The sequence below is a fragment of the Mobula birostris genome, chromosome 30 (assembly GCF_030028105.1).
Source record: "Mobula birostris isolate sMobBir1 chromosome 30, sMobBir1.hap1, whole genome shotgun sequence".
NCBI classification, from domain to species: Eukaryota; Metazoa; Chordata; class Chondrichthyes; order Myliobatiformes; family Myliobatidae; genus Mobula; species Mobula birostris.
In genome coordinates, this window is record NC_092399.1 from 28,749,222 (window position 1) to 28,766,039 (window position 16,818).

The window sequence follows — 16,818 nt, forward strand, 5'->3', positions numbered from 1 at the left end:
CATTGCAGAGAATCTGTCCTGGATCCAATACGTCAGAACAATTATAAAGAAAGCACAGCAGCACCCTTCCTTTCTTAGAAGCTTGCGATGATTTGGCATGCCATTTAAACTTTGATGAACTTGCAAAGATGTGTGGTGGAGAGCTGTTGACTGGTTGCATCACAGACTGGTACGGAAACACCAATGCCCCTGTACAGAAAAGGCAATATAAAGTAGTCCATGTGGCCCAGTCCATCGGGGAAAAGCCCTCTGCAGCATTGAGTGCATTTACACAGAGTGCTGTTGCAGAAAAGCAGCATCCATCATCAAGGACCCCTACCATCCAGTCCATGGTCTCTTCTTGCTGCTGCCATTAAGAAGAAGGTACAGGAGCATCATTTTGATTTTTTTTTCTCAGCTCAAGCTGGTAAAACCTAAGGTACAGGCATAGCCAAGCACATTCATTTCTCAATCGCTAGTGTTCTAATGGTGTTTAATATTGTGGATTTCTGAAGATTTACCTAGATATTGCAACCTGGATAACAACCAGGTTAATTGTTTAACGCTATTGTGTAGTGCCTTTGGGATGATACCAGTTGTAGATATTACATCAGGACAAGGTATGCCTTGTTCATGTCCCAAAGTCCTTCAATTTCCTCTTTTAATTCAGCATATTTCTGGTGGTTTTCACTTATTGATTTCTGTAAGTTTTGGGTGCTTGGAATGGCTACATCTATTAAATAAATTGTTGTTGCTTGTTTATCCTGTATTATTAAATCCAGACAGTTATTTTGAATTGTCCTATCTATAATAACTGATCGGTGATAATATAATTTGTGGTATTCTGACTTTAAAACTGGATCAGGCTTGCATTTATAGTAAGGTGTGATTACTTTTATGATTTTGTATTTTAAAGCAAGATTTTGCTGAATAATATTTGGCACTCGATTGTGCCTGTGTAAGTAATGAGACTGTGTTAAACTGCTACAGGATCCTGTAATGTGTTGGATTGTTTCTGGGTTTTCTTATCTACATTTGGCAATGAACAAAAATTATCTGGGGGGGATCATCTGCATTTATCACCTTGAACTTCTTGGTCTTTATTATGTACGTTTGATCACTCTTTATGTTAACCACCTAGTCCTGTATTGCCACAAGGAACCCTTCTATTTCTGGGAAGGGGTCTTCAACTTTGGACTAGGCGTTTGATGCTTCCTTGTTGACAAATATACTGCTTAGATTGTGGGGATGTCTTCCATGAGGGTCATGTTCTTCCATCAGTTAACTTTTTCAATAATGATAAAGTCTTCATTTTTCTGGGTTGTGCTCTCGTTTAAGTTTAGTGGTGTGTACTTCTTAGCAGAATTGTATATGCTTGCATAGAGTGCTGATTCCTGTTTTTGTGGATGAATGTATATCCTTAGAAGTTTTATCTGACTGTTGTTAGATGCTGAATGTCTGTTATTCCTCTCCCCCTGTTGTCCTAGGTAGTGTTAATCTAAGTGCATTCAAGTGTACATAATGTTTTCTGAAATTTGTCATTTTAGTTCTTACCTTTCTTTGTAAATTTTCTTGATCGGTTTCAATCCAAGATATTATACCAAAAGAATATATTAATATAGGTATAGCAAAAGTGCTCATTGATTTTGTTGTATTTCTACTGTTGAGCTCTGTTTGGCAGACTTTCTTAAGCCTAGAAGTAAATTCTGTCCAAAGTTTTTTTGTTTATCACACTATGATCTATTTTCTGTCCTTGTTGATATCCCAGATACATAAATATTTCACATTCGTCCATCCATTGTACTGTATCCTGCTGCTCTATTTTGTATTCTATTAGCTCTATTGCACCTTTCTTTATGTTTGAAGCTCTGCATTTATCCAGACCAAAGTTCATGTTTATATCTTTCGAAAATAGTTCTACTATTTAAATTAATTGCTTTAGTTCAGCTGATGAAGGTGCATATAATTTCAAATCATCCATGTTTAGAGGGTGAGTTAAGGTGTGTTGGGCATGTGGCCAAGTGGTTAAGGTGATCGTCTAGTGAGCTGAAGGTCACTAGTTTGAGTCTCAGCTGTGGCAGTGTGTTTGTGTCCTTGAGCAAGGCACTTAATCACACATTGCTCTAGTGTCTGTGCGAGGAGTGGCGCCCCACACAGACTTCCAATCTGCACCTTGTAAGGCATGAAAATGCCTGATGCAGGCCTCTCATGGTCTGAGTCGATATTCCCTCCCTCCCTAAGGTATAACTCATTTCATTGCTTCTGATTTGATATCCAATTTTTATCCGATTCTGTAAATTAGAGAATGGGTTTAAAGCTGGACAGAACCATAGTTAGAGAGTTGCCTTGGGAAATGTCTCGGTTTATTTTCATAACGGTGGTTGTTCTTTTTAGGTTGTTAATAGATTAGGTGATTATAGTATGCCAATGCTTCATCAGATGTTGAAGGAATTTTACAAGTATTGGGTGTAGTTTGTACATATTAAGAACTTCTGTTAACCACAAGTGTGGGACAGAGTTACATGCCTTTTGGTAGTCAATATAGCAACATGAAAGATTTCTACTTTTCCACTGGGCTTGATTTAAAATTACAAAGTTTATTATCAGTTGCTCTTTACTTCCTTTCCTACCTTGACAGCATCCTCTCTGCTCTTCTGTAAGTATCTTGTGGTTACCTAAATGAGTGGTGATTAGTTTTGAGATACATGATGTTACAATTTTATATATAGTTTGTAAAAAAGTAATAGGATGATATTTTGATGGATCTTTTGTGATTTTTCCTTTAGGTAAAAGGTATGTTTTAACTTCTGTCAAAAATTTGGGCGACTTTTCAGGATTTTTAAGAAACTTGTTGATATGCATTAATAGATATGGATGAAGGCAATAAATTTTTATACCAATAATTATAAATGTTATCACTGCCGGTACCTTTCCAGTTGTGGGTATTTTTTATAACCTTCTTTCGCATATCCATTGTAAATTCAGGTATTTGTATTTCCTCAATTGTTTGTGTGCGCTCTTTTTTCTCCCTAATCAAGCTTGCTTCTTGATTGTGTGTCACCCTGTTTGACCAGATATTAGACCAAAAGTTCACTCTTTCTGTGTTTGTTGGTAATTCTATTCTGGGGTTATGACATTTTGGTGCACCAAGCTTTTGTTTTAATTTATCTATAACTTCTACAGTGCTTTTGTTAGGTTGATCATATCTTTTATGGACCTCATATTTCCTTAGATTTTCTCTTAGATTTCTTGCTTGGGTTATCCTTTTAATACTCCATTAGGAGGCTATTTCTGATCTAAAGGTTTCAATTTTACTTTTTAAACTCTTCTTCCATTTCAGTGTTTTCACTTCATTACTCAGTTTTGAGTTTCTTTTAATGAGTGCCCCTATTTTGGACCCACTGCACTGCACTGCACTGCCTTTAATGCTGCACAGTATGTTATTGTGTGTAGTTCTTCAAATGTTTCAAGTTTTCCTAAATATTGTGGTATATAATATTGTTGAGAGTATTAACTTCCTTTGCAAATTTTGATTACATGTTTTGTGTTGGTATGTAGGGTCTTTTTGTTGGGTCAATATCCATATATTTTGTTAAATATTAGGATAATTTTGTGTGTAAGCTCAGTTTTTTCCTCAGTATAAAACAAATTAGAGAGAGTACAGAGAAGATTTACTAGAATGTTACCTGGGTTTCATTACCTAAGTTACAGAGAAAGGTTGAACAAGTTGGGTCTTTGTTCTTTGGAACGTAGAAGGTTGAGGGGGGACTTGATAAAGGTATTTAAAATTTTGAGGGGGATAGATAGAGTTAACATGGATAGGCTTTTTCCATTGAGAGTGGGGGAGATTCAAACAAAAGGACATGAGTTCAGAGTTAAAGGGCAAAAGTTCAGGGGTAACATGAGGGGGAACTTCATTACTCAGAGAGTGGTAGCTGTGTGGAACGAGCTTCCAGCAGAAGTGGTTGAGGCAGGTTCGATGTTGTCATTTAAAGTTAAATTGGATAGATATATCGACAGGAAGGGAATGGAGGGTTATGGGCTGAGTGCAGGTCAGTGGGACTAGGTGAGAGTAAGAGTTCAGCATGGACTAGAAGGGCCAAGATGGCCTGTTTCCGCGCTGTAATTGCTATATGGTTACATGGTTATTCTGCAGAGGCTCTGGATCTGTGTTATTGCTGTTAACGTCTGATTGTGAAGCAGTTGAAATAATTGTATTTTCATCAGTGCTTTGGGGGGGGGGTTGCATCTTCATTATTTTCTTGTGTAGTATTGTCGTGGTCTTTAGTTTGGTTTCTTTCTAGCTCTTGTGGAATTTCATGTTTTATTCAGTTTAACACGTCTATAGGGATTAAGTTATTTTTTACTATCACTCTACGTTGATCTCCTCCGCTGTTTGAAGGGATATTGTGTTATAAACTGTGGATGAAGTTTGTCTCTGTATCCTGTCACATCAGTCTCAGGCTCCATTGCTTGGTAGTATACACACATTATGAATGTGTTTACTTCTAATGACCATTTCATGCATGTCGTTCTTCTCTTAACTGTTTGAGTGGTGTTGGTTTGAAGTGGACTGCTCCCCTGGGAAACACTTGCAGCAATCCTTTTTCTCTTTCTATTTGTAGTTGCACTGTTTGTTATTTTTCTTTTGCACATTGGTTATTGTCTATCCTTTGGGTGTAGTCTTTCATTGATTCTATTGTGTAATTTTTATTTACTGTGATTGTCCGCAAGGAAATGACTCTCAGGGTTGCATATGGTGTCATATACTGTATGTACTTTGATAATAAATTTACTTTGAACATTAAAGTTCTGGCAGTGGGATTAATACAGATTAATTCTTGATTTCTGTGTTGCATGACCCTGACTTCTCCCTGATTCTCCTACCGTCCACCTGCTGTACACAAATTGGTAATTTACAGTGGCCAATTAATCTATCAACAACATTTTTGTGATTTAAGAGGAAACTGGTGCCTCAGCGGCATCCCACTGGGTAATAGGAAGAACTTGTAAACACCGCACAGACAGCAGTGGGAATTGGAATTAAGCCCAGTTTGTTGGAGCTGTTTCATCTCTATTCACTGATTTAGCTTTCCCCAGTCTGGGCACTGACTTACTTTTTAATCAAAATTTACTTTGTTCATAATACAAGAATAAAATGTGCAATGCCTTTTCATTGGTACGTCGACAGATAATGTATTTTGTAGTGTTCTATTACATTGCTTAAAACCAGTGTTGCTGCACATCTGGCCCTCCAGGGTAGTACATCAACATAATAATTGAGGGACTTTATCACTCAACCTGGCCCTCTCTGTCCAGTAGCAGGACAACCCTATACTGTGGTCCCTCTCCACCGAGACCTTGCAGTGTCTGCGTCAAGATTCAGTGAGTCCCTCAGCACGTACTCCTTCAGCCTGGATTGTGTCAGTCGGCAGCATTTCTTTACAGACATCTGAATATGCTGGCAGGTCAACATGTTTTGGGCAGATCAAAGAGCATCTTTGACCATGTCGATGATCTTCTAGAAGCACATCCATGTATCAGGGAGTTATAGAACTGAAGGCGTGGTTCATGTTGCTGACTATCTTCATCCTCCACTGCAGAAAAACTTGATTTATATGTATTTTATGTCTTTGTGATTTAACTGCCTGCCCAGGTCCTTAAGTATTGTGAGAGTAGCTTTCTTTACCAACCCCTCAGGTAGTTGCATTCCAGATCCAGCTACCAGGTAGATAAATAAACTTTCTTTTTAAACACATCCAGTGCTCCTGGTTTTGTCTCCTGTATATCGGTAAGACCTAAAGCAGAATGGGAGGCAGCTTCACCAAGCAGCTATGCTCCATCCGCCAAAAAAAAAGCAGTATCTTCTGGTGGCCACCTATTTCAATTCTGCTTCCCATTTCAATTCCGACATGTCAGTCCATGGCCTCCAATTCTACCATGATGAGGCTATACTCAGATTGGAGGAGAAACACCTTATATTCCGTCTGGGCAACCTCCAACCTGATGGCATGAACATTGATTTCTTGAACTTATGGTAAATCCCCCAACCCCCAACCCTCCTTCACCAATCCTGATTCCTATTTCCCTCTCTCAACTTCTCTCCTGACCTGGCCATCACTTCCCTCTGGTGCACCTGCCCAGTCCTTTCTTCCATGACCTTCTCCAGCCCTTTATCTCCTTCACTAATTGACATCCCAGCTCCTTACTTCACCACTCTCCCTCTTCCGGTTTCACCTATCACCTACTACGTTGTACTTCTTCCTCCTCTCCCGCCAATTTCTTACTCCTCATCTCTTTTTTCCAGACCTGCTGAAGGTGCTCAGCCTGAAATGTCTACTGTTTACTGTTTTCCGTAGATGCTGCCCGGCCTGCTAAGTTCCTCCAGCATTTTGTGTGTATTTTCTTGATTTCCTGCATCTGCAGACTTTCTCTTGTTTGAAACTCTTTCTCAAAGTCCGTCTGAATCTCTTACTCCTTATCCTGATTGACTTGCAAGAGGAAATAGACTAAAAGAAGAAGGGAATAGGACTGATAAAAATGCTCTGAGACCTAGGTCATTTGCAATGGTCGGTTTCTGTAATGTAAGAAGATATGAGCCTAGATATGAACACCATCTGGTATGGAAATTGCAAGGCACCCCCAAGGTGCTACAAAGGATTGTGAGGACTGCTGAGAGGTTCACCGGGGTCTCTCTTACACCCATCTCAGATACTTATCAGGGACACTGCATATGGATCATTGGGCTCACTTCCAGGGAGGAAGAGATCTGTACAGAAGGAATGATTTACACCTTAACAGGAGGGGAACTAATACTCTAGCAGGAAGGTTTGTTAATGTCACACAGTGGAGACAAAACTAGAGTTAAAAGGGTGCCAGAGCAGTTCATGGAGAGGTTGCAGAGGCAGATATTGGTAAGACCTCAGACAAAGTTAGGAATCAAAAGTTTGATCACACTGCAACGGGTGTCCTCAGCTGCCCATATTTCAACGCCAGAGGCATATTAAGAAAGTCAGATAATAATGCTGAAGATGAGGTAGCTGGTTTACAAACTGAGGTAATGTTTACTGAGGAGAGGCAGTTGATAGGGAAAAGTTGCAGTCAACAGGATGAATTGCAACGAAAAGGCGGTCAAAATTGAAAAAGTTGAATGCAAGACTGAAAGTGTTCTATCTGAATGCGTGCTGTATATGGAATAAGATAGATGAAATTGTAGCAAGGTTGCAGTTTGGCAGGTATGATGCTGTAGGCATCACTGAACCATGGCCAGAAGAAGATGTAGCTCAGAGTTTAATGTCCAAGTATACACATTTTATCGAAAGGACAGGCAGGAAGGCAGAGGGGCGCCGTTGCTCTGTTGGTTAAAGAATTAAATCAAATCATTAGAAAGAAGTGACATAGGGTCGGAAGGAGTTGAATCATTGTGGATAGAGCTAAGGAACTACAACGTTACAAAGACCCTGATGGGAGTTGTATACAGAGCCCGAAACAGTAGTAAGATGTGGCCTAAAAATTACAACATGATGTGGAAAATGCATGTTACTATAGTCATGGGGGAGGCATCAATATGCAGGTAGATTTGGAAAATCAGGTTGGTGCTGGATTCCAGAAGCAGGAATTTCTAGAGTGCCTATGAGATGGCTTTTCAGAGCAGCTCATGGCTGAGCCCACTAGAGGATCAGCTATTCTGGATTGGGTGGTGTGCAAAGAACCAGAATTAATTAGCAAGCTTAAGGTAAAAGAACCCTTGGGGGCCAGGTGATTATAATATAATTGAAATCATCCTGAAATTTGAGAAGGAGAAGCAGAAGGCAGATGTATCAGTATTACAGTGGAGTAAAAGGAATTACAGCGCCATGAGAGAGGAGATGGCCAGACTTGATTGGAAAGGAACACTTGCAGGGATGATGGCAGAGCAGCAATGTCTGGAATTTCTGGAAGCAAGTCAAAAGTCACAGAATTTATACATCCCAAAGCGGAAAAGTATCCTAAAGGAAAGATGACAAAAAAAGGGAAGGCAAAGCCAACATAAAGGCCAAAGAGAGGGCATTTAATAGAGCAAAAATTAGTGGGAAGTGAGATGATTGTGATGCTTTTAAAATCAACAGAAGAGAACTAAAGAAGTCATTAAGAAGGTAGAGATGCAAAAGAAGAGTAAGTTAGCCAATAATATTGAAGAGAATACCAAAAGTTTCTTTAGATGCGTATGAGAGGCAAGAGTGGATATTGGACTGTTGCAAATGATGCTAGAGAGGTAGTAATGGGGGACAAGGAAATGGTGGACGAACTGAATAAGTATTTTGTGTCTTTCTTCACTGTGGAACAACAGACACCAACAGTATAGTGGAAGTTTCAGGTGTCAGGGGTTATGAAGTGTGTGTAGTTACCATTACTAGGGCGAAGGTTCTTGGAAAACTGAAAGGTCTGAAGGTAGATAAGTCATCTGGACCAGATGATGTACACCCAAGGGTTCTGAAAGAGGAGGTTGAATAAACTGTGGAGGCATTAGTAATGATCTTTCAAGAATTAGCAGAGTCTGGAATAATAATGTCACTCCACTCACAAGTCACCGGCAGCCAACCAGAAAAGGATGGATCTGTGTTGGCGCCGATTCTCTTTACATTATATGTCGATAATTTGGATGATGGAATTGATGGAGTTGACTATTAAAGCTGAGGTCTCAGGGTACTCGGAGGCACATGATAAAATAGGCCGTAGTCAGCATGGTTTCCTCAAGGGAAAATCTTGCCTGGCAAATATGTTGGAATTCTTTGAAGAAACAACAAGCAGGAAAGACAAAGGAGAATCGGTTGATGTTGTGTACTTGGATTTACAGAAGTCCTTTGACAAGGTGCCACACGTGAGGCTGCTCAACAGGCTACGGACCCATTGTTTCTACAGGAAAGATTCTAGCATGGATAAAGCAGAGGCTGATCAGGAGGCAAGGAGTGGAAATAAAGGGAGCCTTTTCTGCTTGGCTGCCGGTGAATTGTGGTGCTCCACATGGATCTGTGTTGGTGCCGATCCTTTATACATTATATGTCAATGATTTGGGTGATGGAAATGATGGCTTTGTTGCAAATTCTGCAGACTATATGAAGATAGGTGGAGGGCAGGTAGTTGTGAGGAAGTAGAGAGGTTACAGAAGGACTTAGATTAGGAGAATGGGCAAAGAAATGGCAGATGAAATACAGTGTTGGGAAGTATGCGTTCATGCACTTTGGTAGAACAAATGACATTTTAAACTATTTTCAAAATGGAGAAAAAATACAAATAACTGAGGCTGCATAGAACTTGGGAGTCCCTGAGCAGAATTCCCAAAAAGGTTAATTTGCTGGTTGAGTCTGTGGTGAGGAACATGAATGCAATGTTAGCATTCATTTCAAGAGGACTAGAATATGAAATATTTATGGCAATATTACTTTATGTTTTGTGTGTGAGTTATATTGACTGTGTTGTTCACCCTGGTCCAGGGGAACATTGCTTTATTTGACGGTATGTATATATAGGTCCGAATGACAAAAATCTTGAACTTGAACAGTACAGCACAGTTTGGCCCACAACATCTGCACATATGATATGATTTAAGATCAAGACTTGAAGCTTGGTGAGGGTGTGGAACAAGCTACCAATGGAGGTGGTGGATTCGAGTTCAATCACAGCATTTATGAGAAATTTGGATAGGTACATGGATGGGACGGTTATGGAGGGCTATGGTCCAGGTTCAGGTCGATGGGGCTAGACTAGATGCGCTAAAGGGCCTATTTCTGTGCTGTAGTTTTCTATGACTCTTCTATGACATTCCTGGAATTAACAGGCCAGCTGCTCACTGGTGAACACTATGCCATAAAAGAAGAGCTTCCACATATTTATTATGTTGAGTCTGTTTGGTGTTTGTACTGTGAAAGAATGCTGATGTATGGAGGTCAGATACATCTAGACCAACCATGGTTCTGTTTTGATGGGATAGCTAGCCCAGTGCTCTCTCACAAGACTTAACCATAGAGATTCATTCCCAAAATTACAATTTCTCATGGACGTCCCTCGTCCCTCCACCCACGTGAGTGGGAATTTTTCTTTATCTACATGTTTTTCTCAGGATATCCAAGTGTGTAAGACATCTCATTAACACGATTCTGATGAAGGTTCTCAGCTTGAAACATCAACTGTTCACTCTCCTCCATGGATGCTGCCTGCCCTGTAGAGATCTTCCAATATTTTGTGTGTGTTTCACAAACACAAGGTACTGAAGATGACAGCTTGGATGGAGATGCCAACCATAAATAAGCTATTTTACAAACAAGTTAAATAAAACCAATGGTTTACCCTCAGGAAGGAATCCAACACTGCGTTTCCCATGTATTCAATTACAATCATCATGGGTTTACCTGCAAATAGGAAATCAGAGTGTTAACATTGGAGGTGTGGAAACTGAAAACTGCGGTGTTCAGCTGTCAATCATCTGCATTGCTGCACTTGCTTCAGAGACACAAAGGTAAATAAATGCAAGCTAGGTAAATTCCAATATTTTGTGCATTGTGCCCTGGAGAGCATAATAATACAAATGATTCACTTTCACTCATTTCTCTGGGGCTTGCAACAATACCCAAAGCTGAGTGTCACGATAGTAAAGTCTGTATCCAGTATAAGTTTGGATTCTAATAACGTTTGGTGTATTTGTTGATGGTTTTAGGTAATGAAGTGTGGGCACCTGGCCAAGTGGTTAAGGTATTGGATTAGCAACCTGAAGGTCGTGAGTTCGAGCCCCAAAGAGGCAACATGTGTTGTGTCCTTGAGCAAGGCGCTTAATCACACATTGCTCTGCGACAACACTGGTGCCAAGCTGTATGGGTCCTAATGCCCTTCCCTTGGACAACATCGGTGTCGTGGAGAGGGGAGACTTGCAGCATGGGCAACTGCTGGTCCTCCATACAACCTTGCCCAGGCCTGCGCCCTGGAGAGTGAAGACTTTCCAAGCGCGGATCCATGGTCTTGCAAGACTAACGGATGCCTTTAATTTAATTTAGGTAATGAATAATCCAACCCATCAACAACAGCAATCACACCTCCATGCCAGCATGGATGGGCCAATACCCACTCCAGAGGTCAGAGTACAATAGATTGGTAGGTGATCACAGTCCATATACCAAAACAAAAGGCATGGCTTTAAGGTGGCTGGAGGAGTTTTAAGGGTATTTTTGGGGTAACTTCTTTTTTGCACATAGGGTGGTTGATATCTGGATTGCACTGCAAGTGGACATGGTGAAATCAGATACAATTACTCCACATAACAGCAACCTAAATAGCTAATTAACCAGGCAATACTGTATGTAGGATACAGTCCAAATGAGGGCAAGTGTGGATGGTCAGCATGAGACTGGTGGCCTGCAGGGCCTGCTTCTGAGCTGTACAACTCTATAATCTAAGGTGTCATACTGAGGCAATGTTTCACTGTTTCCAAAGAAACTTTACAGTGTGCCAGCGCCTCTCTTTACTAAGGAACAACTTTGATGCAGAGTGGCTCACCCAGCTGATCGAGCCAGCAGTTAACCCTCCTTAAGTAGGATTTTTGCAAACTGCCTGTCATGCTTTCTAGAGTGTTTACATATAAAAAGTGTATCCTATTACTCTTTTCCACAGATGCTGCCTGACCTGCTGAGTTCCTCCAGCATTTTGTGCGTGTTCCTTTGGATTTCCAGCATCTGCAGACTTTCTCGTCTTTGTGATTTACACATAAAATGTATTGAATTGACTGAGAATCATTTTGGAATGAACCGAATCACTGAAAGGCTTCATATAAATCAAAGTTCTTTTGTTCCTGAATAAACATTTGTAGCACTATCTTTTGTCCCTATAAGATCCATCATTGCTTTCACTCTTGAATAGTGCTGATGCAGAACAATCATTTATTTTCAGAAAAGACTAACATGAATTCTGTAAACATTAATACTGCAAACATTACCAGATGACTGGAGATTTTAAAAAAAGAACAACAGCCTACTGCACATGCAGTGATTTCAAGCACAACAGGGAAGTCATCAGATGAAACTAAAACCATATTTTAAGTACTGGTATTGGTTTTGGTTTATTATTGTCACATTTACCAAGATAGAGTGAAAATTTAAGAACGGAGGAGAAGATGATGGCGCGATGCAGCCCGCGTGGCCGTTCAGAATGAATATTGTATGTATTAACTAGGGGGCCATGCACAATCTGGATTTGATGGAGACAGCCGTGAGAAGCACGGAGGAACACCTGGAGAAACTTCTGAAATGCCCGCTTCACTGCTGCTACTGTGCGATCGAGAACCTCCAGAGTGGAAGGCCCCATATCCTCAGCTTTGCCTATTGCATGTTGCCAGGGCCGGGGTCCAAGTGCTCGGCAGAGATGGTGCTTGGTGTTCGGTGTCAGAGAGCTGGCCAGAGGCTCGGAGTTTTCGGACGGACTCGGAGTCGGACTGTGGTCGGATGCTTCCAGGATGCTGCATCGGCAAGTTTGCGGTGCTGGAGATTCACCGTCTGTGTGAGATGATGGGACTTTCGAGAGACTTTGAGACTTTTACCATGCCATGGTCTGTTCTTATCAAATTACGGTATTGCTCTGCACTGTTGTAACTACACGTTATAATTATGTGGTTTTTGTCAGTTTTTCAGTTGGTTTGTCATGTGCTTCTGTGATATCATCCTGGAAAAACATTGTATCATTTCTTAATGCGTGCATTACTAAATGACAATAAAAGAGGACTGCGTGTCCTCATAATCTAAATTTACGTATTGTATATACAAATCAAATCATTACACAGTGTATTGAGCTAGAATATTAAAACAGTAACGCTGAAGAATAAAGTCCAGCGCAGGGAAATGATAAAGTGCAAGATCATAATTTGGTAGATTATGAGGCCAAGCGTCTGTTTTGGGTCTGATTACAGTGGGATAGAAACTGTCTTTGTGCCTGGTGGTTTGTGCTTTCAGGCTTTTGTATCTTCTGCCTGATAGGAGAGGGGAGAAGAGAGAACGTCTGAGGTGAGTGGGGTCTTTGATTATACTGGCTGCTTTACTGAGGTAGTGAGAAGTGTAGACGGACTCCATAAAGGGAAGATTGGTTACTGTGATGGTTGAGCTGTGTCCACACACTCTCTGAAGCTTTTTGTTACATGCAGAGTGATAGCTGTACCAAGCCATTATCTATCCAGACCGAATACTTTCCATGAATGCATTTTGTAGACTACTGCAATAAAGAGAACAATATTAAAGTATATAGTCCCATCTCTCTCTTGCTGTAGAGGAGGTAGGGGAATCGCAGTAGCATTCTCATTTGTCATTCTTTTTCTCTTGTTCACTTGCTGAAAGAAGTTTTGAGTTGGAGGAACATATTTAATATGGTTGTTGTTGAGTGATATTTATCTACTCAAATTAAATCCAGTTTGCTGTGTTTCTTTGCCCTCCTGCACGCATAGTAGAATTTCTTGATGCCATTCTAATTGCACTACTTAATGTAGTTCCTCATAAAGACAAGAGATTCTGTGGATGCTGAAAATCCAGAGTGACACATACAGAAGGCTGGAGGAACTCAGCAGGTCGGGCAGCATCTGTGGAAAGGAGTGAAGTGTTGACACTTCCTCATTATGTCCTGATGAAGAGTCTCAGCCAGAAATGTCAGCACTTTATTCTTCTCCTTTAATGCTGTCTGACCACAGAGTTCCTCCGGAATTTTGAGTGTGTAATATTGTAGTTCCATAATTGAACATCTATAATTCCCCTCCTAAATTAAAATGTATTTCTCCATGGAGGCACAGATCTCTAACTTGTTGTTTCACCCATTGCAATCTCAGATAAAAGGTTGTGTCTGCTAACATTAAAGACCTCACATCTCAACAGCTGAGAACAGAGCACCCCTGGGAGTTCAATACTTGCCACTTCATGTTAGAAGGTGTGGCCCACGTTGGGGAGAAAATAAAAAAAACACAATTATGTAGGCTGCTCATAAGTACTTTACATCCAATGGAGTATTTCTAAGATGCATTTACTACAAACTGTTCAAAATGTTCCACTGATGATAATGGAAACAAGGAGAGTTTTGAACTGTTCCAAAACATTGCATATGGGCCACATTTTTGAGACCTTTCACATTAAATAACTTCTTTGTTCCCAATAGGATGCTTTGCATTGTTACTGAAGAGTTGGATCTTTGGTAATACACAAGTTTTCCCAAGGATAATTCCGTGAGAAGCATTCCTTTAGCTTCTTCGATAAATTTCTCATTTACCTCCTCAAGACTACATAATGATCACCACTTTAAGTTAGGTAATATCACAGTGTTTAAAGCTCAGCAGGAGTGACCAGGAAATAAGGGGTGGAAAGTTGAACCATTCAGTGGGGTGGAGGTGAGGGGGAATGCCGGTCGTGTAAGGCCTGGAGTGTATAAAGGTGAAGTGGTACTAAAATTGACAAGTGTTCATGAAGGTGCAACCAAGAAGAGTGGACTGAGCTGCATCATACAAGAAGGCAACTTGTTCAGCAGCAGTAATTCCAGTGAAGTAGCCACAAAGTATATCTAGATATCTAATTTTCCCAGCTCCAAGGTTCAAAGTCCAAAGAAAATTGATTATCAAAATACATATATATCACCATGTACAAACCTGAAATTCATTTTCTTGCAGGTAATCAGAGTAAGTACAAGAAACACAGTGAAAGATCATACCCAACAGGGCAGACAACAAACAATGTGCAAACAAAAACATAACAAACGGTGCAAATACAAAAAGAAAGAAAAGAGGAAATAATAATAATCAATAAAAAGCAATAACTATCGAGAACATGAGATGAAGAGTCGTTGAAAGTGAGTCTATGGGATGTTGGAACAGTTCAGTGGTGGAGTGAGTGAAGTTGTCCCCTCTGGACTGTTCCTGATTCCAGTAGTGTGATTCATGAGGCTCCTGCACTATCCTCCTGCTAGCAGCAGCGAGAAGACAGCATGGCCGAAATGCTGGAGGTCCTCAATGATGGATGCTGCTTTTCTGTGACAGCACTCCGTGTAGATGTGCTCAATGGTGGGAAGAGCTTTGCCTGTGTTGAACTGGGCCACATCCGTTACTTTTTGTAGTCTTTTCTATACAAGGGCAATAGTGTTTCCACATCAAACTGTGATTCAACCAGTCAATATATTCTCCTCCTTAACATCTATAGAAGTTTTTCATAGTTTTAGATGTCATGCCAAATTTCTAAGAAAGTGGGGGAGCTGCCCTGCTTTATTCATAAGAGTATGTAAATGCTGGACCCAGGACAGAAACACTGAAATGAGTACACCGAGGAATTTAAAGTTGCTGACTCTCTCCACCCTCTGATGCCCTGATGAGGACTGGCTCATCGACTTCCAGTCTCCTCCTCTTGAAGTCAATAATCATTTTCTTGATCTTGCTGACATTGACTGAGAGATTGTTGTTGTGACACCACTCAATCAGATTTTCAGTCTCCCTCCTACATGCTGATTCGTCACCACCCTTGATTCAGCCAACGACAGTGCTGTCGTCGGCAAAGTTAAACACGGCATTGGAGCTGTGCTCGGCTTCACAGGATTTGTTCCTGGATCCACCAGGAAAAAGATACACAGAATTAAGCACAGAATGCTGGTGGAACGCAGCAGGCCAGGCAGCATCTATAGGAAGAGGTACAGTTGACGTTTCGGGCCGAGACCTTTTGTCCTGACGAAGGGTCTTGGCCTGAAACATCGACTGTACCTCTTCCTATAGATGCTGCCTGGCCTGCTGCGTTCACCAGCACTCTGTGTGTGTTGCTTGAATTTTCAGCATCTGCAGATTTCCTCGTGTTCACAGAATTAAGCAGTTGATTACTTATTCAACTGATTCAATTCAAATAATTTCACACATCTAAAGTTAAATATAGATAATGTAAGAAAACTGGAATAAATTTAAACCAGCTAAAGGTTTTGTGAAATATTTTCTTTAAGTGTTTTTAAAATTTTGTTTTGGAAAAGTAAACGTTAGTACCTAGTGGCCGAGAATTGTCATATATTCACTCATGCTGACATGCCTACCTCTTGTAATGACTCCTTCGAGACGGATGACATTTGAATGGTCAAATTGTCCCATTATACTTGCTTCTGTCAGGAAGGTGCGCCTTTGCTTTTCAGAGCAACCAACTTTCAGTGTCTTGATGGCCACTGGCAGCTCCCTCTTACTGGGGAGCTTCAGACACCCCTTGCAAACTTCCCCAAATTCCCCTACAGAAGACAGGAAACACTGTTAGCATCTGAACACCGGTCTCACTTCTTTCTGTCGAAGCTGGCTCTCAGTATGGTCTTGGGAGGCAAGAGGAGAAGTTAGCATAACTATGACTGTCTGTGTGTGTTTGAGAGAGAGAGAGAAGAGAGACAGAAATCAAAATGCAATGCTGGTTAAGGAATCGAGAATCACCCTGTATGAGTGTTACTACTTCTTTATTCTATATGTTAGGGTAAAACCTATCACTTTGCATTGACTTCCTGACTTCACAAGCAGATCCACCACCCAGAAACGGAAAGGTCAGGACATGATGGATCGTAGGGCGGCCTGATAGCATAGCAGATAACGTAATGCGATACAGCACCACCAATTACAGATGTCAGAGTTTGATTCCCTCCACTGTCTGTAAGGAGTTTGTACTTGCTCCCTGGGACCATCTGGGTTTCCTCCAGTTGGTCCGGTTTTCTCAAGATTTCCAAGGCATATGGTTAGGGTTAGTAAGCTGTGGGCCTGTTATGTCGGCACTGTAAGTATGGCAACACTTGCTGGGGGCTCCCAGCACAATCCTCGGACTGTGTTGGTCATCCACGCAAACGACA

The 16,818-nt window shown here is 40.9% G+C and overlaps 1 protein-coding gene across 1 annotated transcript in view; it reads right to left on the reverse strand.

Moving 5' to 3' along the window:
- The window catches only part of LOC140190419 (ephrin type-A receptor 7-like), an 827,081-nt gene that overhangs the window by 42,589 nt on the left and 767,674 nt on the right, over positions 1–16,818 (reverse strand). The window contains exons 11-12 of the mRNA XM_072246980.1: positions 16,033–16,218; positions 10,306–10,367 (exon numbers count right to left, since the gene is read on the reverse strand). Of these exons, the coding sequence (XP_072103081.1) occupies positions 10,306–10,367; positions 16,033–16,218 (248 nt within the window). The remainder of the gene's footprint in view (positions 1–10,305; positions 10,368–16,032; positions 16,219–16,818) is intronic.